Genomic DNA, 27,143 nt, shown 5'->3' with positions numbered 1-27,143 from the left:
AATCTCACTGGGGGAAGAGTACTTTCCTTCCACAGTCCAGGAAGGGGAAGGAACCTTGTTGAAAATGCGGTCCTTCGTCAAATCTTTTTCTTTCCTCTACATTCTCTGCCAAAGGCAGCAAGCTGCAAAGAAGTCCTCCTCGGCATGAAGGCATGCCCCCACCCATCTCCAGGGTGGGGGTCATCTTTGCTGGTTTGCAGGCCCGTGGACCTTACGGTTTATCACAAAAAGTGGGTCCACAAGCTGATTTCGTCCAGTTACAAATGAGAATTTTGTCCTTGTCCACCAGAGAGGTTCTTTCCACATCTCTCCTGTTTCAGGGGGTGATTGCTCAAATTTCGATTTTGGAAAGGCTTCGGGGGTTTTACCCCAAACTGTTTACACTACCCAAGATAGAAGGAAGGAAGAAGTTTGCTTGATTTTGGACCTCAAGGCTAATTGCTAAGTGAGGGTGCAGAAGTTAAAGATGGAATCCATCCGGTCTGTGGTGGCCTCCCTTCATCAGGAGCATTTCCTAGCCTCTATAGACATCAAGTAAGTGTACCCACACATTTCAGTTTGCACAGGGCACCAATGTTTCCTATATTTTGCGGTAGGGGAGGCACATTATTGAAAGCTCAGAGATAGATGGGAGCATGGCCAAATTTACTATCACCAGATCAATCCTGGACAAAGTACCGTGGGTTTTGGAAAAGCAAGAGAATTGTTTATCGAAAAAATTTCTGTGTCACCAAAAATCAACCCATCCCACCTCAGTCATTTACTGGAACAGAGAGGTCTCTCTCCAAGGAATGAGATCCCTCGGAGCTGGGTGCTTATCTATACATGAATTCAACAGCTAAAATCTCCCACTATCAGCAACAGGAGGTCCAGCTTCCCTTCAAGATAGGATAGGAGGAGTTGAAGCACCAGCACAGTGAAAGGCTGGGGGTCTGTAAATACAAGCCAAAATACACTGCAAAACCCCAATACGACAATATAAGAAAACAAAACGTCCCTCAGAGTCAACATTAACATTATATTCCTGATAATCCAAGGAGCCATGCACCAATACACTCTTCCCCTGAGAAAATGAGGTGTGAGTGGAGTGGTACGCCCATCCCACCCAAAGATATCGCAAGCAGCTCTTAGTGTCCACCGTCAAATGCATTTCCTGAAAACAAAAAATGGCAGGATGAAACTTTTTAAGGCAGGTAAGAAACATTGTTTGCTTAAGAGGGGTGCTTTAAGCCTCTAATATTCCATGAAATCACAGGGATTTCCGTCATGGTGCGTGTACACTTAGCAATAAAGACAGGCACATATTTCTCATGATAGTACATTGGGCACTATGGCAGCACAAAGCAACCAGAGCAGAGAATGTTCTGACTGAGCAAATTTCCAGAATTACTCCACATATTGCTCAGCCCCTGACATAAGGCTGTGTACCATAATGAAGAACAATACGGCACAACCATGCCAACTACTGCAACCAGGCCTGTGATAAGCCTCATAAAGTCCAGACAATTGCCAAAACAATCAAATAAGAAAAGAACCCCCCCCCCCCCCCAAAAAAAAAAAAACAGGTCCTCCAACAGTGCAGATCCTAAAGTTTTAAAGTTCTACAGAAGTAGGCAGATGAAACTGCTGTTGCATTGAAAGAAATAAACAAGTAGTGAAGTCACAGTGGAATTCCTAGTGCATGTAGCAATATCATGTCCCCCAGCAAAATAGGATGGACTTGGAGAGTAAAAGGATAGAAAAAAAAAGCCCACCAAGTGACTTTGGACCAGCCATGCGTGACAACAAAGGATTTCATACGGTTCATTCACCTGCATCATTATTCCGGCAATGGCGTAGGCGTTTTGCAGGGTACAGCATAGCATAGGAGAGTTGCAAATTACGCAGGTGTCCCTTTACATCAGCAAACCTAGCACAGCTTCTCTGTACCTGTGCAGAGGGGGGGTCCCCGAGGGGAGTGGCCGACCCAGAGTGTGGTGAGCCCTTTCAATGGTGAAAAAGGGGGAGAAAGCCTCCTTACTGAACAAATCTAGAAGCCAGCTTTCTACGAAGGTGGTGGGCTTCTCTAGCCAAAGGTGGCAGTTTATCGTCAATATCACTGACTCTGCTTTCCACAGCAGTCGTCCTTTCCCGGATATTTTGGAGGTCCTGACGCAGCAGCGGCGCCTCCTTTCGCAGGCCCCTAAACTGATCTTTTAATGTATTGACCGAAGCCGTGCACATATGCACTGCCCTCAGTATTTATGCTAATGTAGGCTGCTCTTGTTCATCCTGTACAGAATCAGTAAGCAGGGGAGTCTGAGAGTCATCATCATCATGGCTGCTCAGCCTGGCTTCCTCAGCCTGCCCTCTCTCTCCTTGTGCATGCTGACCATCAGACCCAGCACTCAGCAGCCTCCCCACGGTCAGTCTCAGCAAGCCACAGTTTTTGGGCATAATATAGCATGTCTCTTGTCTGATCCTTACCCTGTGTTTTCAGGGTGTTCTTGCTGCTCCCATCCTTAAGCTTCTCTGCAGCCCGTGGAGTGCGCTGAGCCAGGGCTGCGGCAGTGCCAACTTGGGCATCCAGGCCGCCGCTGTAGGGGAGGCACATTATCAGTTTGTGGCAATGCCCTTCGGGTCTTACCTCTGCTCCTCCAATTTTCACCAAGGTGCCAACTCTGATTCTAGCCTTTCATGAGACAATAGGGGATTGCCTATCTGAATGACCTGCTTTTAAGGGCGGAGACTCACTCAGCCCTAATGGACAATGTGGAGATCACGCTCCGTACTCTAAAGGAGTTTGGTTGGATCCTTAAATTCCATCCGCGATCTTACTTGGTGACTAAGGTTTTGGCCCTTCTTCAATGGGGCATGGAGAAAAAGCTTGCCTTAAGTACTATTAAAGGTGATTTTCTTTCAGTGACCCCTGGCCATGCACTCCTTGATTCATACTGTCATTTAGGTGGTTCGACATGTGGTCCCTCCGAAACCTTTTCTTTTAATACCGTGGGATTTGAATTTGGTTCTTTCAATCAAAGAAGCCTCAGTTTAAGAACATTAGGGATCTTCCCTTGCTGATGCTGTCTCAGAAGTGGCTTAGTTTTTAGTAGCTATCACATCTGCACGCTGAGTGTTGAAGCTGGTGGCCTTGTCCTGTAGGTCTCTTTATTTGGTCTTGCACAAGAAAAAGGTGGTTCTCCATCCATGTCATTCTTTACTTCCGAAGGTGGTGTCTGATTTTCATTTGAATCAGGACATCGACATGCCTTCCCTGTGTCCATGCCCTTTGCACCCTAAGGAGGTTGCACTGAATTCGATTTGGTCCTGGCATTTCGTCAAGAAAGGACTTGGCGGCCACCTCTGCCACCATTTCTAGGGGATCAGGCAGACGGTGGTTCAGCCATACAGCATTAAGGTCACTTTCACACTGAGGCGTGGGGCGTTGACGGTAAAAGCGCCGCTAGTTTTAGCGGCGCTTTACCGCTGTTCTGTGCTGCACTTTTCGGCCGCTAGCGGGGAGCTTTTAACGTCTGTTAGCGACTGAATAAGGGGTTAAAAGCGTTGTCGGCGCACCTAAAGTGCTTCAAATATGCTGCTTGCAGGACTTTTTTTAAAGGCTCCAGTGTGAAAGCCCTCTCACACTGGAGTGACAGGAGAGGCACTTTACAGGGGCTTTGCAGGCGATATTTTTAGCGCTATAGCACCTATAAAGATCCCCATTGTGAAAGTAGCCTAAGGGGCAGATTTCTTCTTTCCCCATTATGGCACATTTTAACAGGGTAATTAGTGCCACCTAGGTGTTTCACAAGCAGGCATTATCATCTCAAGTTTGTAAGGTGGCTACATGTTCATCTGTGCATAATTTTACTAAGCTTTCTAAGGTGTATATGTTTGCAAATACAGATGCTTTTTTTAGCCTTAAAGTTTTGCAGGTGGCTGTTTGAGGTTTTCTGTTCCTCTTGCAAGGCAGTTCCTGTTTGGGAACATGTTGGCTGTTTTGACTCCTGTTTTCCTCCCCTCTTTTGTGAGCACTGCTTCAGGACGTCCCTATGGTCAAGAATAAGAAGAGGCTGTGTCTGTCAACGAATGGAAGAGAAGATGGGATTTTTTCTAACTCACCGTAAAATCCCTTTCTCTGAGCCATTGACGGACACAGCACCCCCCCTCTTTGTTGTTTGTGGGTACTGCTTGTTACTAACTGGCTTGCCTATAGCAGAAAGGGGGCTTATACCAGACAGGGCTGTCCATAGGTGGTGCCAAGTTTCTTTTCTGCTTAGTATCCTATTCCTGTAGGTGGCTCTATAAACCCTTTGGTCAAGAATAAGAAGAGGCTGTGTCCGTCAAACTCAGAGAAAGAGATTTTACAGGGAGCAACAAAAAAATCACTTTTTTTGGAACGTTTTTTATATGTTCAAAACAAGACATTAATGGTACGAATATTTTTGAATGACAGCAGTAAATTCCCTAAGTACATATTTAAATTCCAGCGTATAATTGGAAGTGACTTTCCTTTCTCTAGGCACTCTCTACAGCCACATAATACATTCCAATTACCGAAGAGTTATTATTGATTTGTTGCAAGTATGCGGGATTGTTAATTCTATACGTCCGAGTTATTACAATGTACATTCCAGATGCACAACAGAGTTCCTCCAAGGCAATTGTTGTACAGGGAGAGCTAGCAATCCAGAAACAACTTAAGAAGACAACGAGGCAAGGCATAGGATTTAATGAAAAAAAATGGCAGCGCAACCGAGAGCAATTTTCCCATATGGATCTCCCGCATGAGTTAATAGAGGAGAACAATCCTGATGAATTTAGAAATCATTTGCAAATGACTGATGAATGCTTCCAGCAAATACTGTCTGCTGTGACACCTCTCATTCAAAAAAAAAAGAACTCCCTACTGCGGCGCTCTATAAGTGCTGAACAAAGTAACTATGCTTTCTGGCCACAGAGAGCTGCCTTCAGAATTTGAAGTGTACACAAGCACAAATATTACTGGAGATCCGCAGGGCTCTCATCAAAGTTTTACAGGATGAATATATCAAGGTACAGTGCATTTATACTGTTTTATATATTTATGTACAAAATTATGAAATAACTACCGTGCATTTATCATGTGTATACATATTAGTACAGTAAATGTATTTTTAATGCTACTATATACCTGAACACATGAATATCAAAAAATGGTCAAAAACCAAAGATTACGTACACATTCGCATAATTCATCTTGCACCCCAGCATTGTGTTTGAGTGTTTCTCAACCTTTCTTCAGTCAAGGCACCCTTGAAAAGTATTTTTAGTTTCGGGGCACACAAAATCACATCTCTTCCCGACACACAAATTAACAACCTTTTCTTTACCCGATGTGCTGGGGTGCCATTAATTCTTAATTGGCAAACACAGTACATTTTCGGTGCTGCACGATATTATAAAAGGGCATCTGCCCCGAACGCAGCATTGAGCCACACAGATCTGAACACCCCGTGACTCCTACCACCATCATGTCGTGCAAGTCTGGATGTCGCCTGCAACACCTGGGGACCGCTATGTCACCTGTAACACCTGGGCACCCTGTCGGTACCTCCATGTCACCAACATCTAAGTACCACCTGGGCTCCCCCATGTCACCAGCAATACCTGGGCACCAGTTTCTCACTTGTCAGACAACTCTACTCCATTATGAAAGCAATGGCAGCCTGCACGTAACAGAGTACAGAGCAGGCTGTCCTGGACACTGTCCCTGCCTGTCACCTCTGGGATCTGGTCTTGTTAGCCTCAGAGCACAGATTACATCTCTGTTGGTGGTGTCAGTAATCTCCTTTCCCACATCTCTTCTCAGCATCTCCTTTGCCTCCAACAGATCTTCCCCAGCAGAGGCAGCCAGGAACTCCACCCCCCGCTACCAGCACCCCTATCTGCCAAGACTCCCCTGATCATCCAGACACTTCCTCCGGCACTGCAAGAGGGATTCAGTCGCCTCCTGGTTGGTGCAGGACACCGCGCACTGGCAAAGTTGCACCTTCTGGCTGTCATGATCGAGCTCCTACTCTGTCAATGCACCGTTCGGCAGAGCAGTGGGAGTTAGGTGTGGTCTGAATGCTATTCTCAACAAGGATTCCGCGGCAACCCTGACGATCTCAGATGACACCCGGTTGAGAAAGGCTAATGTATACTCTCATGCTAAATGTGTATTGCTTTTGTAACTGTTGATCTAACTTTTATATCTATTTCCTTACAGTTTCCCACCAACCCTAAAGAGTGGAAAGAAGTAGCCAAGTAGCAATAGACAGCAAACATGTCCAGATAGCACCACCATCAAATTCTGGGTCATATAACTTCAAGGGATTTTTTTTAGCACTATCCCACTTGTGGTTAGTGCAAATTATGAATTCATCTGAATTAATATACATATTGGGAAAAAAGTCTGCAACTTTGGCGGAGGTGTAATTGAACATAGTTCTACCAGCGTCTTTAAAATGGGACTCTAAACTTACTTGCGATGAAACTGTGGAAGGCCTTAAAGTGTCATTAATAAAATATATGATGTAACAGCGCTCAAGTCCGTGGATATAACAGTAAAATAACGTTAAAATAAGTATCTAAATATATATCTCTCTCTATCTATACGATGATAGGTCAAATAATCTATAGAGAGGGTAAAAAACAATAAACAGTGGCCCATAAAAATAGTCCAGAAAAAAGTCTATAATGTGTAGATCATCCGTAATGAAGATGGATAGATGTGGGGGATCTGTGCAGCCAGGATACCAAGGGCAGCTTTCTGTAGAGTGAAGTCAGCTCTCCATGTATACATAAAAAAAAAATTACTTTAATAAACCAATGATACTTAAGAGGCGCTTTCTTTTTGGATTTTTTTTTAAAGTGTCATTAAATCCAGACTATTAAAAACTCTTGTTACATGCTATATAACAGAATGTTCATACCCATAAAGATTCTAAAGCAATTATTTTGTGTAGAGTGAAATATGTGGGCATATACACAGTGGTAAATGATGCTCTCCTCCCTACCTCCTCCTCCATGTCCTCCTATTGCTAAACACTATGGGGGTGGGATATACTGTAGTATGCTGATTGCATTCACTAAAAGACTTACAAAAAGTTTAGTTTTATTATATACCAGTATTAAATATATCAAATGCAATTGCTAATACCTGTAAAGTAAAAAAAGGGCCTTGGCTGCAGATGCCACCTGAACAAAATGAAAGCTTGTGTTAATCATCTTTGACTCTGCTTACATCATATTAGTGTACAAAAAATACACATCTGATGATCAATAAAGATTTATTGAGAGCTGTAGAACAGTTATTTGATATTTATAATTTACTTTGAATTGCTCTCCTGAAACTGGTGTTTATTTTGTCATGTGACTGGCACAGCACCAATCAGGGCTGGCCAGACACAGACTTACACTGTAGAGAGCATAAATCAGCAGAGTAATATAAGGATCTTTCCCTGCAGATGCTAAAGAACAGGGAAAGATCATGTCACCACACAACAGCACTGCACTACTTTCAAGTAATTGTTTTACTTCCAATGATACCACCAACATGGGGGCAATTGTTTCCTTCCAGTGACACCACCAACTTAGGCATTTTTCTTTCCAGTCACATCACTGACCTGGGGTCATTTTTAATTCCATTCACATCACCAACTTGGATACATTCTTTCATTTCCATGACACCATCAACCCAGGGACTTTTTTTCCTTTGCCACATATTTGTGCACATATTTAAACTTTTCACTGCATGCCACAAACATAACAAATGTTTTGTCACTCACCACTATTGGCCCCTTTTCTACCCAACGGACACAATTTCCCATCTTCACCCTAGTCACCAGTTATCCTTGTTCCAGCATTGATTGGTATATCCAATTCATATACAGTATATATGTAGATAGATAGATAGATAGATAGATGTGTGTAAGTGAACAAAAACTTCAGGAAACAATAATCTGGTGTTTCATTGCTGCCATGTAGTGGCACTCAAGGAGCTCAATTGGGGCCACTTAGACATATGAATGGAACACCGCACACCTAAAAAAAACATAACAAATGTACGTGCGTGCCGTTGCTTCAGTTTGCTTCAGTGCGCATTTGCCGATGATGTTGGCACATGCAAATACAGGGATATCTCCTAAACCGTTCAGGTTTAGGAGAGATCCGGGGTAGCTACAGCTAAGCCTTATTATAGGCTTACCTGTAGCAAAAAGTGTGTTGTAAGGGTTTACAACCACTTTAATGGCTTGTTGGCCCATGTTTATTAAAGGAAAAACAAAACAAGTCCAATAACAGAAGAGTTGCCCACTCAGGGGTTTCAGCTTTCCACAGCAGCTTTCCACAGCAGCAATGTAAGTTACAAACAGAAAATACCGAGCCACTGCTGCTCAGGCTTTATGCTTCAGCCCCTGTACAAACACTGTACCTCTTTTCCAGCTTTTTGTGCTGCTCAGCCCACAGGCCGGGGCCCTCTGTCTAACTATACCATGCAGACGTGCATGCTTCTCCCTTGCATGACTGGACTCCTCGGGAGGGTGGAGCCCAGAACTATGGTCAGGTGTCTACAAATAGTCCAGTACACACCTGACCAGTCAGTGTGCTGGTGAGTCTCAAAATCAGGACCCAGGACTGGGGATTTCATCCCACCCGGATCGCTACGAAATCCCCGGGCTCCAGATCCCAAAACGGATTTTCCTAAACAATGAGGAAACTGAAAAGCCAGTTTCCTCCCAAATAAGCAAGTCCCCTGGAGCCCCTCAACCTGCCTGGTTGATAGGGATGAGCCGAACACCCCCCTGTTCAGTTCGCAGCAGAACACTCAAACAGGCAAAAAATTTGTTCGAACACGTGAACACCGTTAAAGTCTATGGGACGCGAACATGAATAATCAAAAGTGCTAATTTTAAAGGCTTATATGCAAGTTATAGTCATAAAAAGTGTTTGGGGACCTGGGTCCTGCCCCAGGGGACATGTATCAATGCAAAAAAAAAGTTTTAAAAACGGCCGTTTTTTCGGGAGCAGTGATTTTAATAATGCTTAAAGTGAAACAATAAAAGTAAAATATTCCTTTAAATTTGTACCTGGGGGGGGTGTCTATAGTATGCCTGTAAAGTGGCGCATGTTTCCCGTGTTTACAACAGTCCCTGCACAAAATGACATTTCTAAAGGAAAAAAAAGTCATTTAAAAGTACTCACGACTATAATTTATTGTCGGTCCCGGCAATACACATAAAAATCATTGAAAAAAACGGCATGGGATTCCCCCACAGTCCATTACCAGGCCCTTTGGGTCTGGTATGAATATTAAGGGGAACCCCGCGCCAAAATTAAAAAAAAAAAATGACGTGGGGGTCCCCCCAAAAATGCATACCAGACCCTTATCCGAGCATGCAACCTGGCAGGCCGCAGGAAAAGAGGGGGGACAAGAGAGCGCCCCCCCTCCTAAACCATACCAGGCCCATGTTGATGGGGACAAGGGCCTCATCCCCACAACCCTTGCCCGGTGGTTGTGGGGGTCTGCGGGCAGGGGGTTTATCGGAATCTGCAGGCCCCCTTTAACAAGGAGACCCCCAGATCCTGGCCTCCCCCCCTGTGTGAAATGGTAATGGGGTACAAGTGTACCCCTACCATTTCACAAAAAAAGTGTGAAAATGGTAAAAATGACATGACACAGCTTGGGAAAAGTCCTTTATTAAAAAATTAAAAAAATAAAAATGTCCCACGAAGTCTTCTTCTCTTGCTCAGCCGACGGACCGAAAGAAAAAAAAAACCCACACACCGCCACCAATCCGCCTCCATGGGAGGCACTCCCTGTAATGACCGTCCTCTCAGGTGACAGTTCTTTTATAACTGAGGGCGGGGCCACACAGGGATGTCCCCAGGTGACCCCGCCCCCCTCTGACACACGGGGACATCCCTATGGCTTCCCCGTAGCGTCAGAGGGGACGGTGTCACCCGGTTACGTCACCGGGATTTTTAGCAAGTGAAGCGCTGATTTTTAGTTTAGGGGTTTTTTAAGATTTTAAAGTTACACTTCGGTTTGTCAACAAAACAATATTCCTGTAACAAAAAACTTAGTTTTATTTATAAAGATGTTATATATATATATAAAAACACATGACTACATCTGTGTCTGTAGTATATGTACAAAAACCTTAATACCATAAATAACATGTTTTTAGATTTTTACTCCAGGAGTTTGGAAATTCTAGAGAAATGCTTAAATAATGTAAATAATAATTTAACTAAACCCAATAGATTTTAGTCAACTAAAATGAATTTGAAATTTTAGTCAACTAAAATTCGACTAAAACAATACAGATGACCAAAATACAACTAAAACTAAAATGCCATTTTAGTCAAGACTATGACTAAAACTAAATCAAAATTAGATGTCAAAATTCAGTCAAAAAGCTCCTGATCATTTGACCACTGTGATAGTCAATCACAGTTAGTCACATTATCTGAAAGTCTGTCTTTTCCCTTGCCTTGAAACCAAGTTAAAGTGCTATAGCAGGCACAGAAAGGAGTTGTAACTTAACTATATTGTACTTTTCCTAAAAAGGCAGTACTTGTTTATGAGTCTAAAAAGACAGACCGTAATAGTGAAAGAGACAAATGTTGTAAAACATACTGCTGTTAAATTAAATGATTCTGTTTTATCACCTAATATGCCACTGTGTGTTGTCCACTCAGGTTGCTCGATTCCCTTTGTCAGACAATTGCAGCCTTCTCATTCTCTTGCCTCTGGGACATGCAGCAGATGCTCTGAAAACAATGGAGAAACGTCTAAATCAAGAAATTGTGAATCTGCTCATTAAACAGCTTGAAGAGGCGCCTATTAGAGCAGCATCTGTGTCTCTTCCTCAGATCAAAATTGATACCAACTTTGGATTGAATGAAGCTTTAAGTTCACTTGGTGAGTGAAGACTTCAAGTTAGAGACTTAGGCAGCCTTTATGTGATAATTTTTTTTGATCAACTAGTGGGTTAAACGGAAAAAAAATGATTCCATTTCCCTATCCACATCAAATGTTGAATGGGGGAACCGGATAATTTTTTTTTTTCGTTTAACCCGCTAGTTGAACGAAAAAAATCCTTTCCGTTGTGGTATTGTATACTGACAGCGGAGAGCCTTCCCATCCTTTAGAATACAATGATTGCTCAGGAAAAACCCGACAGGCCGGCCTGTCCATACGACCAGGTTAGTTTTTACTGAGCCTGCTGAATATTGATCCATGTATGACTGGCCTTATTTAAATAACTTGTGAGTTGTAATTATGTATGGCTGGCTTTATTTAAATAATGTGTGAGCTGTAATTATGTACATACAGGGGCGTATTTGCCGCGAGGCAAACAAGCTCCCCCCCACCTGTCCGTCCGCTCGCTTGCCCGCCCGCAGAAGGGACACTAGTGGTCAGACTTGGCTGCCGATCAGTCATTCCCCGAAACCTAGCCCACAGCAGAACTGCAGATTTACCGAAATGAGAGCCGCAATAGCACTGGCTCTGTGTCCACCCCCACCTCCACCACTGACTGAGGCTATTACTGGTCACTGGTTCCTAGAGCCGCCTAGCGTCTAGCAACAAGTGACGTCATGGCCGCGACTCCCCACCCTTCAGAGGGAGCCTGTAAGCCCTAGCATTTAATTTATCCTCCTCCATGCCAAGTGCGCTCTATGGTCCTCCCACCTCCTCTATGATATGCTCTGAGGGAAGAAGAGAACTGTCTGTGTGAGGCCTGAAAGTTGACGCTCAGCACAGGCCAATTTTATATAGTGGTGTCATGTGCAGTCTGCAGAGACCCATACAAAGAGGAGGGGTTCATGTTGGGACTTGTTGATGTTACCCCCCAAAAGTGAAGTATTACAAGTCCCAGCATGAACCCCCTCAGAGCTGAGGATGTGACACCCCCGCCCCCCTTAACCGTTTCAGCCCCGGAAGATTTTACCCACTTCCTGACCAGAGCGATTTTTGAGATTCGGCACCGCGTCGCTTTAACTATCAATTGTGCGGTCATGCAATGTTGCACCCAAACAAAATTGACATCCTTTTTTTCCCACAAATAGAGCTTTCTTTTGGTGGTATTTGATCACCTCTGCGGTTTTTATTTTTTGCGTTATAAACAAAAAAAGAGCGACAATTTTGAAAATGCTGCATTATTTTTTACTTTTTGCTATAATAAATATACCCCAAAAATAAATAAAAAAAACTATTTTTTTCCTCAGTTTAAGCCGATATGTATTCTCCTACATATTTAAAAAAAAAAAAATCGCAATAAGCGTATATTGATTGGTTTGCGCAAAATTTATAGCATCTACAAAATAGGGGATAGTTTTATGGAATTTGTATTATTATTTTTTTTATTAGTAATGGCGATCTGCGATTTTTATCAGGACTGCGACATTATGGCGGACACATCGGACATTTTGGACACTATTTTGGGACCATTGTCATTTATACAGCGATCAGTGCGATAAAAATGCATTGATTACTGTGTAAATGACACTGGCAGTGAAAGGGTTAGGTGTGTCCTACGGAGTGATTCTAACTGTGAGGGGGCTGGGCTTGAACACACAGGACAGCGATCACTGCTCTCGATGACAGAGAGCTGTGATCACTGTCCTGTCACTAGGCAGAATGAGGAAATACTTTGTTTACAAAAAGCATCTCCCCATTCTTCCTCTCCTTGACACGATCGTGGGCACCCGTTGGATAAAGAGTCAGCGGGACCCGCACTTGCGACACCACTTCTTAAAGGGGACGTACCTGTATGCCCTTTTGCCTACCAGTGCCATTCTGCCAACGTAAATCGGCGTGCGCTGGTCGGCAAGTGGTTAACTAGTGAAGGACTACAGGTCCCAGGCTTGAACCCAGGAGATCTAAGGGGTTACATACATTAAATCTCAGGGATTCATGCTGGGACTTATAGTCCTTCAGTTTTGGAGGGAGTCACACCCTTAGATCTAAGGGGTTCATGCTGGAACTTGTAGTCCTTCACTTTTGCGGGATGTGACCCCCCAAAAAAAGTTAAGGACTACAGAAAACTAGAAGACTAGTGAGTCATATGCAATTGCTGCGGGAGCTCCAGGAGAATAATCCAGATGATTTTCGGAATTATCTCCAGATGACAGACCCCTGCTTTCACCAACTCTTGGTATTGGTGACCCCCTATATTAATAAGCAGGGCACATGTATGAGGCTTTCCATCACTCCAGAGCAAAGGCTCATAGTCACCTTGCGGTACTTGGCGACGGGGACAAGTCTCGAAGACCTCAAGTTTACAACTGGGATCTCCCCCAGGCTCTGGGAGTCAATATTCCAGAGACCTGCTCAGCCATCATTCAAGTCCTGCATAAGGACTATATTAGGGTAAGTTTTTACCTTTAATGTACTTTAATAATTTGGTGATTACATAATTATCAATATTGTAATATGCTGTGAATGTCCTCATGCATGCTGTAAGCTTTTCCTCCTCCTTTTTTGGCCTACATGCATATTTTCCTTCACTAACCTCCCCAGCATGCTATCCAAGGCCCATACACAACTAGCCTGGTAATTTAACAATGTTTTTTGTCAGCTACATTTTGAGGCTTACCCTAAACAACCCCTAAAATAAGTAAAAATGTTATTGTTGTCCTCAAATTCAGGCAGAGTGCAAGAGGCCATTTTTTTGTGCCCAAACTCATTTGGAACCCTCCCTCCCCCCCAAAAATGCGAAGTCAACAGATCCAAATACTCTGCTGACTTTGCGAAACCCATACACGCTATCCCTCTTTTGTGTTAAAATTTCTGTATAAATTCTCCAAACCATGTAGCGCAGGGGTGTTTTGCTTGCATCTATCTAGCAAGGTTACTCTGTGGTATAAGCAAGGAAGCTGAGATTTCTGCAATGTGTAAATGTGCTTTTACTATACAAAGATGCTGTGCATACAAAACTATTACAATATTATTAATGCAATACAAGACTGACAGATATCTATAACAAGCAAAATGCCTAGCAAATGAACAGCCTATGGTCTATACACTTAAAAGTTACTTATCTTCTGTTCGTGATCTCCATTGGCTTCTGGACATCAGGCACCGTTCTTGTATCATAAGTGGCTCCTGATCTTACAGCATGATGGTGTGTGTGTGTGTGTGTGTGTCCCTAGCTTATGCCTGAATCCCACTTTTATGTGCCAGGCTGTTTACCATAGTTACCAAACAGAAAACATACCTGTTTACTGTAACTGTGTAGACAATGGACTGTTGAAAACTGTATCTACGTACCCATTATCTAATCTAGCCAACACCTGACAGTAATCTAACAGTCATTCTTTCAGTTTGAGAGCTGAAAAAACCTCAAACAAGTAAATCTCTTACTTGTGTACTGTAGCTATAGAGACAATAGCCTGTTCAAACTGTAATACAACAATGGTATCTAACCCCATTGTATGAAACCGCATTTGTTTGAGAAATCTACTCGAGCCAAAAAACTGAAATTATCTCACTATTGTAATGTTATGTCCCATGTATCTTATGTCTGATTAATAAAAAAACATTGTAACAAACGCAACACATTCCGCCCTAGATTTTTTTTCCCTTTCAGACTCCATACAGAAAATCACTTCATTACTATGAAAACTCATTTTAAACATTCATTTTCCTTGAATGCAACACCTTCCATATTTCTGTCATTGAGAATTCAGTCTTTAAAAGTTCATTAGAAAGTCCATTCTAAAGTTCTTTAGAAATAAGTCCAGGCTTGTAATACATCAAAGGCCTTGCTCTCCACAGGTCTTGCGATCTTCCGTCATTCTTTCCGTCATGTCCTATGGATCAAATCAGAGTCAGCCTGTGGAGTGGAAAACAAAGCGGATTATCTGTTCCTTCTAATAATACATAAACAGTAGATCCAGGCCCTTCAGCTAAAATCTCTCCTCTAAGTGGCTTCTTGCCTGGATATCTGACTAACACTTTGCCCCCTGCCTGTACCCACTTCTGACCCTCCAAAAGAACATCAATAGGGAGGAAAGGAAATATACTGATATTTCCCAGAAGATCACTGCTGTTTATTTTGGAAGGCTTGCTGTTATGTAGTCTCACTTTCCACTCTTGCTGAGAAGTATACACTAACCAGTCAGAGTCCCAACCACTGTTTTGAAGCTCATCTGTCAATGCAAATGTAACTTCAAACCTTCCTGTCAGATTCCCTCTCATTCCTAGATAAGCTTCTGCTTCAGATACATCACTCTTGGTTTCTATGTCATGGGAAGCAGTAACATGGTATCTGTTAAGCCCTGTTCTTTCAGGAACCTTACATAAATACTGAACTCTGCACTCCAGCTGTGGAATCTGTGCCCCAGCCCCTACCATCCTCTCATATGGTGTGCTTTTGGCTATTGGCCTAGAATTTAACAACATGACTGCCTGTGTGAGGACCCGATCCCACCCCCTTAGTGTATGTGTGGGTGTAAGTTTGCGTATCTGGTCCTTCAATAGCCCGTTGTATCTTTCAATCAAACCAGCTGCCTGTGGATGGTATGGGATGTGGCACAACCAGTACACTCCAGAATCTTTGGCCCACTGCTGTACTGTTGATCCGGTGAAGTGTGAGCCATTATCACTTTGGACTTGTTTGGGACAACCATAAGCAACGGCAAGTTTCTGGAGCAGTTGAAGCGTTGCGGCTTGATCTGGACGTTTGCAAGGATGAACAAACATAAGTCCTGAATAGGTGTCCACTGCAGTGCAACAATATCTCAGTCCATTGTTTCCCCGGGGAAGGGGACTGATGAAGTCGATCTGCCAGATCTCTGCAGGCCTCTCATCCCTCTTAATCGACCCGGTGGAGTACTTTTGCAATGGCCATTGTCGCACTTCTCCACACACTGTACAGTTCCCTATTACAGTCTTTATCATGTCCATGGATATAGACAATCCTCTCTGCTGTGCCCATTCATATGTTGCTTTCTGCCCCAAATGTCCAGATTGCTTGTGGGCCCAGTTGGCCAAGTTTATCAAGACAGGATCAATTGGCACAACTGCCTTCACTTTGGCGATATTATCTGCAACTCTGTTATAGTTCTCAAAGTCTGGGACTAGGGGCACATGTGCATCAACATGCCCCACTTTTATGGTGTGGGAGTGAGCTTCCTTCCAGATGTAGTCCCAGACTTCCTTGCCTCCCCACACCACCTTTCCATGAATCCAAGTTGTCATTCCTTTAAAAACCGCCCAGTTGTCAGTGTAGATAGTGACATGGGAAGAAAGATCCTCCTGAAGAGTCATCACCACAGCTTTCAACTCTGCATACTGACTGGACCCTCCAATTCCGGTCTCCTGCAGGACTGTGTCTGTACTTGGGTTGTAGGCTGCTGCTGTACATTTACGTCCAGACGAGGTGACTATGGCTGAACCATCAGTGAACCACGCTGATATTGTACCATTCTGCTCCACTACATCCAGCTGAAATGGTACTCCTTGTCTCACGGGTCCTAATCCTTAATGCTGCAAAATAGCTTCTTTAGCAGCCAGGAATGCAGTCCGCTGCTCTGAACCCCATGAGAACTCAGTCTTTTTTCTGGTGACATTATATATAGGCCTCAGAATCAGTCCAAGATGTGGGATGAACAATCTCCAGAACCCCACAAATCCAATGAACTTCTGTGCCTCCTCTTTGGTAGTAGGGGGCGACAGAGCCTGGATAGTGTGCACAACTGTCTCTGGAATTTTCCTCTGCGGCCCAGTCCACATCATTCCCAGGAATTTCTCTTCTGTGGCAGGTCCTTGGACTTTGTCTCTGTTGATAGCCCACCCTCTGTTCTCCAAGTGCTCTATCAGCAGGTGCAGTGCTTCAGTTACTTCTTCTTTTGTCCCAGAGATCATGATGTCATCAATGTAGTGAAACACAGCGACTTTCAAATTCAGGGTACTTAAATCTCGGGCAATCAGTCCCTGACAAATCGTTCGAGAATGAACATAGTCTTCAGGAAGCACGGTGAAAGTGTACTGGCGGCTGTCCCACACCATAGCAAACTGGTCTTGACACTCTGGGTCTATTAAAATCGAAAAGAGAGCAGTAGCCAGGTCTATCACAGCATGATATTCTCCTGCATCTTTAGCAAGTTTCTGGACAATTGAGATCATATCTGGTACAGCTGACTTCAATGGAGGTGCCACTTTGTTTAGACCTCTGTAATCCACAGTCATTCTATATGTCCCATCGGGTTTCTTTACTGGGAACACCGGAGATGAGAAAGGACTTGGTTTGGGGCTAACAGGAGGGGTCTGTTCTGCTTTCTCTAAGTCCAGGCTGATGTTATCTTCACTAGGAGTAGTGTTTCTAACCCTGACAGTTTCCCCTACTAAATGTTTCCACCTCTTCAGCATTTCTGCAGTAGAAATGCCATATATCTCATCTTTAGGTACGCCTGCCTTTAATAGGTCCACCCACATTTCTTTCCTAGAAATCACTAGCCTGGTTTTCTCTTCACTTCATGTCTTCTCTACCCCATTCCCTTACTTCTCTGTTCTTTTCTGCTTGTATTCTTCCTGTCTGGCCTTGACCTTATGTTCTGCCCTGACAGGTTTTGTTTTAGCCACCTCTAGCTCCCCCAACTAGCTTAAAAGGGTTGTGGCTTCATGAATCTTGCTGTTTAATCCCAGACCTCCCAACAAGGACAATAATGGAGCCCTGAGATTAAATGGCGCAGATTTCATCAGCTTAGAGCGCAGAGCAGACGTAAAGGGTTCCATATCTGGACCCATCCATTCTGGAAACGTATTTAATCAGGTTATACAACCCATCTCACGTAACCTGGAAATACCCTCCATTGCTCTCCAGGGGTAGGTATTTTTCAGGTCAGTAGGACTAGCGTATGTTCGGACTATTCCATCTCTCACGAGGTCTAACAGTGAAAAATTCACGCTAAATTCCCGGGCTTTACGCATTGCCTGACGCAATTGTGGATCATGGGTTAACACTCCCATAGTCACTGCTTCCTTACCTCACAAAACAACACTGTCCGCCCCTTCATCCCATAAGCGTAGGAGCCAGGTCAATAGGGGCTCCCCAGACCTTTGTTTGTATTGTTTTGCCAGCTCATGGAGTTCAGTTTGTGTAACCTCCCATACTTCTTCAAATTCAACATCTCTAGGGTTGCGATAATGCACCTCCCCATCTGCCATATCCTCTCTATCATGTTGCCATTTCCTATGCTTAGTAATGAGAGGTATGGCATACCTTTTCTTTCACACTAGCAGATCATCATGCGAAATATCAAACTCTATCTCCTCATCCTCACTATCAGTTGAGGAGAGCACATCCTCACGCTCCCAATTTTGGTATGTGACAATAGCACGTACCCTGGCTTTACTAACAGGTTTACGGCCCTTCCATTTCCTTAAGGCATTAATTGATTTGGTCATGAGGGCTGCACACTGCTCTTGCAAATCATCAGCCCGACTAGCGATTGAACGTACACACTCTGAAGCAACTGCTAGCTGGTCTTTTAATACCTTAACTTCTGCCTCTGCCTTCTCCTTTCAATGTGATTTGGTGTAAATAACATGGAGAAAATACCAACCCACTGTGGACACTATCCTCTTCTCTTTTTTACTTAAATCCAACCCCTTAAGGCTAAAATCTAAAAAATGATCTGAGACTTTATCACCCCAAGTCAGCTTCAAGGGAAAAGCATACTTCACAAATTCTTTAGCAAGAGGCTCCCACTCATTGTCTCTGGCCCAGATAGGCAATCTGCACACTTCCTTCTGGCCACCAGAACCCTCTGCAGCCTTGCTTTTCCTAAACAGCTTACGCAGCATTTTACCTAGCACAAGCTACACAACACACTACAGAAAAAAACAGGTCTGCTTCAATTGAATTATAGCACAGATCCTGGACGAGCCCCCAAATGTTTTGCTTGCGTCTAGCTAGTAAGGTTACTCTGTGGTATAAGCAAGGAAGCTGAGATTTCTGCAGTGTGTAAATGTGCTTTTACTATACAAAGATGCTGTACATACAAAACTATTACAATATTAGGAATACAATACAAGACTAATGCCGCGTACACACGGTCGGACTTTTCAGCTACAAAAGTCTGACAGCCTGTCCGACAGACTTTCGACGGACTTTCGACGGACTTGTGGCGGACTTGCGGCGGACCTTCTAACGAACAGACTTGCCTACACACGATCACACAAAAGTCCGTCGAATTCTTACGTGATGACGTACACCGGACTAAAATAAGGAAGTTGATAGCCAGTAGCCAATAGCTGCCCTAGCGTGGGTTTTTGTCCGTCAGACTAGCATACAGACGAGCGGATTTTTCGACCGGACTCGAGTCCGTCGGAAAGATTTGAAGCATGTTTCAAATCTAAAGTCCGTCGGATTTGAGGCTGAAAAAGTCCGTTGAAAGTCCGGAGAAGCCCACACACGATCGGATTACCAGCCAGCTTTAGTCCATCAGCGTCCGTTGGACTTTTGTAGACGAAAAGTCCGACCGTGTGTACGCGGCATAACAGATATCTATAACAAGCAAAATGCCTAGTAACTGAACAGCCTATGGTCCCTGCCTGATTACCTACAAATTGAAACTTAAGTTTTTGTCTCCTATTATATTGATTGGTTAAGTCAAAATGTACTGCAATTTAGACAGTGTGTATCCAGCTTTTTAGATTATGATACTTCTTTCCTGTCCACTGGGCTGCCAATAGTGTAAGTAAGGAGGGGCTAGTTAAAGTATCACTGATTATTTATGCAAACAGCTCTCATGGAAGTGGAGAGGGTTACCGGTCCCAAACACCTACCCATTAACCCCCCCACCCTAAAAGTTGTCTAATGGGCCACCATTAGAGAGGGGGTATAAGTTGACTTTCCACTTTTGTCTTTAAATACTCATTTAAGTGTGTCCTTATGTTGGCTAAGCATCTTTATGTCAAATCTGATTGCAATGTTATGTGCAGAAGTAGGAATATATATTTTTTTAATCCAGTTTCCTTCTAACCCAGAGCAATGACAGGACATTGCAGCCCAGTTCCATCATCAGTGGGATTTTCCCAACTGTGGTGGTGCTATTGATGGCAAGCATGTCTGGATTGTACCACCAGCCAACTCTGGCTCATATTATTTAACTATAAGGTTTTGTAGCATAGTCATGCTAGCTGAAGTGTCTGCCAACTACGAGTTCTTGTATTTGGAAAGTACAGCCGCAACTCTGAAGAAGGAGCGATTATGCAGACAGTTCTACAAGCGGCTTCAGAGTGGCACCTTAAACTTGCCACCTGCTGAGGAGAATGTTGAAGGCCTCTATTTTGTTTTTGTGGCAGATGAAGCCTTTGCTCTGGGGGAACATCTGATGAACCTGTTTACTATGAGGAACCTCTCCCCCGGAGCAGAGATTTTTCAATTACTGGCTCTCTTGCACCAGAAGGGTGGTCAAAAATGCCTTTGGAATCCTATTGAGTCGTTTCAGGCTGTTTGACTCCAATCAACCTGGCATTCTACAAGATAAACCATGTGGTCCTGTGCTGCTGTATCCTACATATTTTTTTAAGGAGGAATGCTCCTAGCTACCTAGCCTCACTGCCAAGTGACGTGGACCCTGCAATGGCAGGCCCAGCTGAAGAGGCTGTAGCTCGTCTGTCTGTGGGCATGGAGAGGGCTACTGAAAATGCCCGTGCTGGATTGTCCTCACAAATTGCCCGAGATTTACATCAGAAATACCTTGACTATTTTGTGGGTAGAGGGGCAGTGGCTTGGCAGCAAATTGTAGCTGATCATTTCTAATATTTTTTGGAGATCATAAACTCCTATTTCATTCAAGTACTGTTGTCTGTGTTTCTTATATGTTCCCAAATGGGCTTTACTTTGGCCACTTGCTGCAATAGTGCAACTGTACCTTAATTGCTACATGAGATGACAATATCTTCTTCAGCTACCTATTATGGTGTACTGTGGGTCTGCCACACACAATGTTTTTGTTCTTAATAGATCTAATACATGATGTTCACAAACATTATGCCTTTACAACTCCTTTAATTTTTTGGAGGCCTAAAAATTGCAGGAGTTGTCCACATTAAAGAGCACATTGTCACTACAACAACTTACGAAATACACTGGTACTGAGCAATTAAATAAGCCACACATTTAGTAAAAAACATATTACTCAAAGCAAATTCACATGTGCGTTTTAAGGTTTTAAAACAAACCAACATCTTGGTGTATAACATGTATGTTTTGCATTATTTCTCCTTTTTTGTTGCCAAACAGGCATGTTCTAAAACATTAGATACACATCCCAAACTCAGTAACTTACAAAGTTCGAGTTTGGCAAAGTGAAGGCCCAACGAGACATTAGTATCCCAAGACTGTGTGGATGTTGCCTTCCTCGGATGGGGTGATCTCACCCCTTTAAAAGCCAAAATTTGAAGCCACGTACACATAGAGGCCTAAGTATTAAATGTCCCTTATGATCCCATGCCTAAAAAATGTGTGTAGTTACAATCATCTACTTTTATAAAACTACCAAAACAGCGTGTCATATGTGTTATCTCCCATCACGTGTTATCAATGGACACGTTTTGGGGGGGTGCAACCCCTTCCTCTGAGCTACTTATGAGGAAGGGGTTGCATCCCCAAAACACGTCCATTGATACCATGTTAAGGCCCAATTTGGGGGCACCTTCAAATTTTGGGTTTTAGAAAAAAAACACACACACCCCACATAAACATTACAGAGCCTCTGAAGAAGGAGTAACCTTCAAAACGCTTCAGCCAGCAGAGGTTTGTACGTCTTCTTCGTAGGATCTGGAGACTGCTATCAGTGGACAGACTGTCACAAGTCAAAGACTATTTTAAGCGTGATTTTTCATCTACCTTTGTGAGTAGTTTTATTACGTGTTCTTTTAAATAAACTTGTTAAAGGATAATGCACAAGGCCAGTGCGCCCTCTCTTTTCTGTTTTCTTTTTAAACTACAGACCACGCAAGATGAAATTCAAATTTGGCAAGCATGTCCACAAATTCTTATTCTTCACTGTAAAGCAGTGGCAGCATCCTTGATTTGCTCCAGTTCCTTCAAACAGTGCAACATATCTGCCCTCATTCTGCCAATAGTACATTGTGGAAGATCATGACCTAGTAAGAAAACTAAAAAGTATTAAGGGAACGATGGTCAAGTGGCTGAGGCGCTACATAGTGAGTTATGGTCAAGTTACTAGTCAAATTCAGAAAATATTTACCTACATAGTCTATTGTTGCTAGCCCTTCAGAGACCTACACTACTAGGAATGTACACACTGCAACTACTCTGTAATCTTGGCCCTGATGCCTGGGTCCCCCAAACTCGAGGCCTAGCAACACCGCAATCTCCTTTCACCTCTTTCTTCTCCATGGTAATGTTAAGGCACTACATACTTTGCTAATGTGTGGAGTAGGTGTTTGGACATCTAAATACTCGACATGTATACACATTTAAAGCAAGATTCCAAGAATACTTACTTGCGTAAACAAGAGGCTCCCGAATACTTTCTTCCTCTTCTGGTTCGCTTTGGCCCTCACTGTGACTCGCTTCTGGGGATTTGACTTCCACAATGTCAATGTCTGTGCTGGGTCCAGGAGTCAGATCCCATGGCTCCAAAGAAACATTCTGGGTGAGCTGACCATACTCACTTTCCTCTAAAAAGAAAGAATACGCCATTCATTAAGCCACCCAAGTCGCATCTGTTTCTAGCATCCATTTTGCTACATTAGTTGACCAACCTTGCACTTAGTCTGATGTCAGTGGTTATGCCTGACTAGTGGACTCCACCATGCTGCACTCTAGTTTTTTTTCTGTGAAAAATGCATCGAAAAAGGAAGGTGATGGCATTTTCCAGAGGGCAAACACTTGACAAGTGCCAACATTGAAAAAGTCCTGCAGTTGCCCCCCACCCCTCGTCTAATATGGGATACATGATGACCATTCTAGCAGGCGTGACTCTGACTAGGAGCCCCGGGCCTCTCCTCTACCCAGGTCTACACTGGCAAGGCTGCATTAAAGGGCACCGATGAGCCAGGCAGCAACCAGAAATTGTTGTTTACCCCTTAAGTTCTGCCCTAAGCCCATGGCCTTTGGCCCTCCTAGAAACACCCCTGTCAGTGGCTAAATGAGTGTGTTTGAAGTTGGCACTTATGTTTTTTTGGGGGGGGGTGATGGCCTTGTTGCCTCCCCTGTTGGGGCCTGAGCGAGGGTAGCCTCCCTTTGTCCCTTGTGGTGGCTTGGCTGGAGCCTCCTTTTTTTGTGCCTCCCTGTTGAAAGAAGAAAAAATAAGTTCAAAAAAAAAAAGGGGGGGGAATGGCCAAAAACCATGACCAAATAAGAATGTTCATACATGCTTTATATTTACCTTCATCTTTGGAATCCCAAGTCATACAACGTTTAGAAAAGCTTATATAGAATTCTCTAGAGCTACTTGGAGAAAGAACATGTACAGACAGCTAATTTACACAAATACATATAGTTTAGATCAAAATATTGCTTACTTTTTTTATGATCTGATGTATGTACTCCATCTGGTCTTGTTCACGGTGTTTGAGATCAGACCATCATTTTCGGATTTGGTCCTTTGATCGTTCCACCCGAAAATTCACACTGCAAAACGGCGATGACCTTTTCCAAAATTATGTAATTTCGGCTGTTGGGCCTTTCGTAATTGCGCAGCTTGCAGTCGTAATTGTGGTTCTCTAGAATGCGCACCATCTCCACCATCTCACCCTTGCTCATAAGGGGTTGCTTTGTGCCTCCTATGAGCACCACCACCGTTGGGCTGGTTGTAATCCTCTGAATCTGCCATGTTGTCCCTCCCGAATGTTCAGCCATGTGTGTCACATGCAGAAGAGAGATGTCACTCCCCAGCATCATGACGCAGAGAGAGCGTAGTTTGATGCATGCGCAGTGTGTATAAAGCCAGCATGCACGGTCAATTGAACGGCCATAGGAATGAGCTTGGAGTGGAGGTAAAAAAGGATCGCCAATGCACGAAAGGAGCAGAAAATGAAGGAACAATTGGAAATTGAGGTGGGTAGTGGCCTAAACTGCTTAGATTGAGGCCTATATTGGGACCAGATTATTGGTTAAGCCAGACATTATGGTTTCTCTTGTGTTCTTGTCTTGCATGCATCATATCATGACGGATACATTTATTTCACCAAAATTTCTCCCAATTCATTGACCTATACCAGGAGCTGCCCTGTCACTGGAAGGTGAAAAGTAGAGACTACTCCAATAAAATATTGAGGAAGGCAGCTTTGGAGAAACTGGTGGAGTTGGTCAAACCTGTGTACCCCAGGGCAGACCCCAGCTACGTAAAGCAAAAGATAGCCAACCTTCGGACTATATTTATTTAAAAGGGATCTGAACAAGGTCCTGGACTCAGATCTGGAGCAGCTGCGGATGACCTATATGTCCCCAGGCTGTGGTATTACCACAGCCTGAGGTTTTTGACAGACCAGACAGAACCCAGGCCATCGCTCCCTTCGACGTCTGCTGAGGCCACAGCTCCTGAGGTCCGCACAGAATGAAGATGTGGAGGAGCCCAGCTTGAACCAGGTATAGCATTGTTGAACATTTGTATCCAAAAATACAATGGTGATAACTAGACGTTATTGTGAAAATATTTCTGCCTTAACAAAGTGGTTTCCATATCAATAGACAGTAGTGACCAAAAATAATTTGAACAAGAATGAAAAATACTGGGGTCAGAATGACAGTCTTTTCTATTTCTCTTCATTCAATTTGCAACACTGAGTAGATAAAAAAAGTGTGTGATAGATGACCAAAAAAAATAATTCTAATTATGTCCCATTTTCATACACAGGAAAGTGCCAGTCTGGAGGAGCCAACAGCCAGACAGAGTCCAAGATCCCTCCCCTAAGTCCTCCTGCTAAAAAGGGCCAGGAGGAGCAGGAATCTGGAGGAGTCCACAGCTGCCTTCCTCAGCCAGGCCACTACTGATATCCAGACACACCCAGATGAGGCTGAGCCATTTGGGTGTGTGATGGCCAATAAATTAAGGCAGATGGCCAGTGAGCAAAGGAGCAGTTGTGAGGAATTCATCCTGCAGCTCCTCAACAAGGGGGTGAGGGGCCAAATTTCAGAAAGCACCCACATTTCTGATTTTGTGGTCCCACCTCCACAGCCAACACACACACGACAGCCACCCCAATGACCACAGCAGCATGGTGGTCAGTGGCAATACCAGCCACAAGAACCCCAACAACCCCACTGGACTGGGGATTTTAACCTCTTCATCACTTACTAATTTCTATTTTGTTTTTTTTGGAATAATGATTTTATTTGTTATATTTTTGTATGCATGCAATGCACTTTTTGGTTAAGTTCTTTGTATTTGGATGGCAAATAGCATGTCTAATTTAATTTGGGCTATTTTCTTTCCCCCGCACATTAAAGAAACTGTGTAGAATACTACTTGGATATGTGTTTTACTTCAAATGACAGTTTGGGAGTAGGCAGTGACAAAAAAAAAAAAAAACACAAATCAAATTGCAGCCACTGTGCCCCATCAAACGCAGCCACTGTGCCCCATCAAATACCGCCACAATAGTGATATCATTTATTCAATTTTACCTGCTGTACTTCCCTCTTGCTCCTTTCAACGTCACAGCTAGACCCCGCCCCGGTGCCGAGGAGAAGATTCAGTGAAGGAAAGCCGTGCGGAGGAGGGTAGGTGGAGCATAAGGCTCCACCTCAGTTAGTCACCTTACATGCAGCCAGTCACTGGCCGCTTAAGGGGGCGTGAGTCGTCCCCCCTAACTCAGCCAAGCACGCCCATACACACCATACTGCATAGGTGTGCGAAGCCTATTGCTTTAGGGTGTGCACCTCAAAGCTCCAACACATATGCATTTGTGACATATTAACCGGCCTCTTCCCCGCGTGTCATCCTGAAACAATGGGGGGGGGGAGCACACGGAGGGCCTGGGCAGCAGAAAGAAGAGGAACAGGCATAGCTCCCAACTGTCCCTGATTTCGAGGGACTGTCCATGATTTGGAGCAATGCCCCTTTGTCCCTCATTCCTCCTGATTTGTCCCTCATTTTTGCCAGATCTATATAGTTGTATATAAAATGCACTTTTTATCTAACAAAAAGTGTTTTCCAGCACTAAATCTTTCATCTGATCTCTAAATTGCCGCATTTGTAAATTCCAAAAGCCAATATAAAGGAATAGTAGTGGTAAAAAAGCATTTGTGGGTTTAACCAATCTTATTTTTTTTTTTGTACATTTCTCCTTTAAGGAGGTGTGGCAGGGGTGTGTCTTATGCCTGCTTACTTTTGCTGATAGGTGTCCCTCATTCCCATCTCAAAAAGTTGGGAGGTATGGAACAGGGACAAGAAGGGTGGCATATATTGGTACTGACCCCCTGTATTTTCCTCCTGTGACAGCTGAATGTCAGCGAGAAGGAGAGGAGGAGAAGCCTACTTTTAGCTGCTGCAAAAGAAAATACAGATCGGTTCCACTAATTTCCACCCCCGCCGCCAGGGTCTGGGGGTTGGCAAGTAAGGATCGCGGCTTACCTGCCACCTGCCCACAATTGACGGATTGCCAACTCCAGGATTAGGGTGTGCCCAGGCACACCTGGCACACCCCTTGCGCACGCCTATGCCATACTGTTAGTTCCCCATATTTGCAAGTGCCGGCGCCGCTACAGCAAGCCTGCCACCGTGGTCTGCGTTTGTGCGGGAGGCGGCAAGCGAGAACACAGGGGCCCCCCCTTTTCATGCGGGGGGGGGCATGAGAAAGCATTTTTGCTGCCCCCCCCCAAAGTGTTAGCCTAGGCCAAAACACAGCACTGAGTGTCAGTATAGCACTGTCACTTCTGATACGTTGCACAAAAAAACTGCAGGGTTAGCAGGATCAGGTCTGATCTCTGCTAGCACTAGCAGGTACATTTTATGCTGCCAGGTGCCCTTTCCCATGAGTCGTACTAGGTATCGGTAAATTTGGTGGCCAAAATGTCCAAAGAAAGGTACTCTAGTGAAGAGGCCTACAGGATTCTGAGCATGTAAGATGAGAGCGAAAGAGGGTTCTCTCCGACAAAATCCGCCTCAGAATAAGAACCTGTAGAGAGCAGAGGCACCCCCGACAGGCA

At 43.9% G+C, this 27,143-nt stretch overlaps 1 protein-coding gene across 4 annotated transcripts in view; it reads left to right on the top strand.

Moving 5' to 3' along the window:
- The window catches only part of SERPING1 (serpin family G member 1), a 512,003-nt gene that overhangs the window by 403,253 nt on the left and 81,607 nt on the right, over positions 1–27,143 (top strand). For all 4 annotated transcript variants that reach the window (XM_073596975.1, XM_073596977.1, XM_073596976.1 and 1 more), the window contains exon 6: positions 10,705–10,927. In XM_073596975.1, the coding sequence (XP_073453076.1) occupies positions 10,705–10,927 (223 nt within the window). The remainder of the gene's footprint in view (positions 1–10,704; positions 10,928–27,143) is intronic.

This window comes from Aquarana catesbeiana, linkage group LG08 (genome assembly GCF_042186555.1).
Source record: "Aquarana catesbeiana isolate 2022-GZ linkage group LG08, ASM4218655v1, whole genome shotgun sequence".
NCBI lineage: Eukaryota > Metazoa > Chordata > Amphibia > Anura > Ranidae > Aquarana > Aquarana catesbeiana.
The sequence above is the reverse complement of the archived record's forward strand: the minus strand, read 5'-3'. Positions and strand labels throughout refer to the sequence as shown.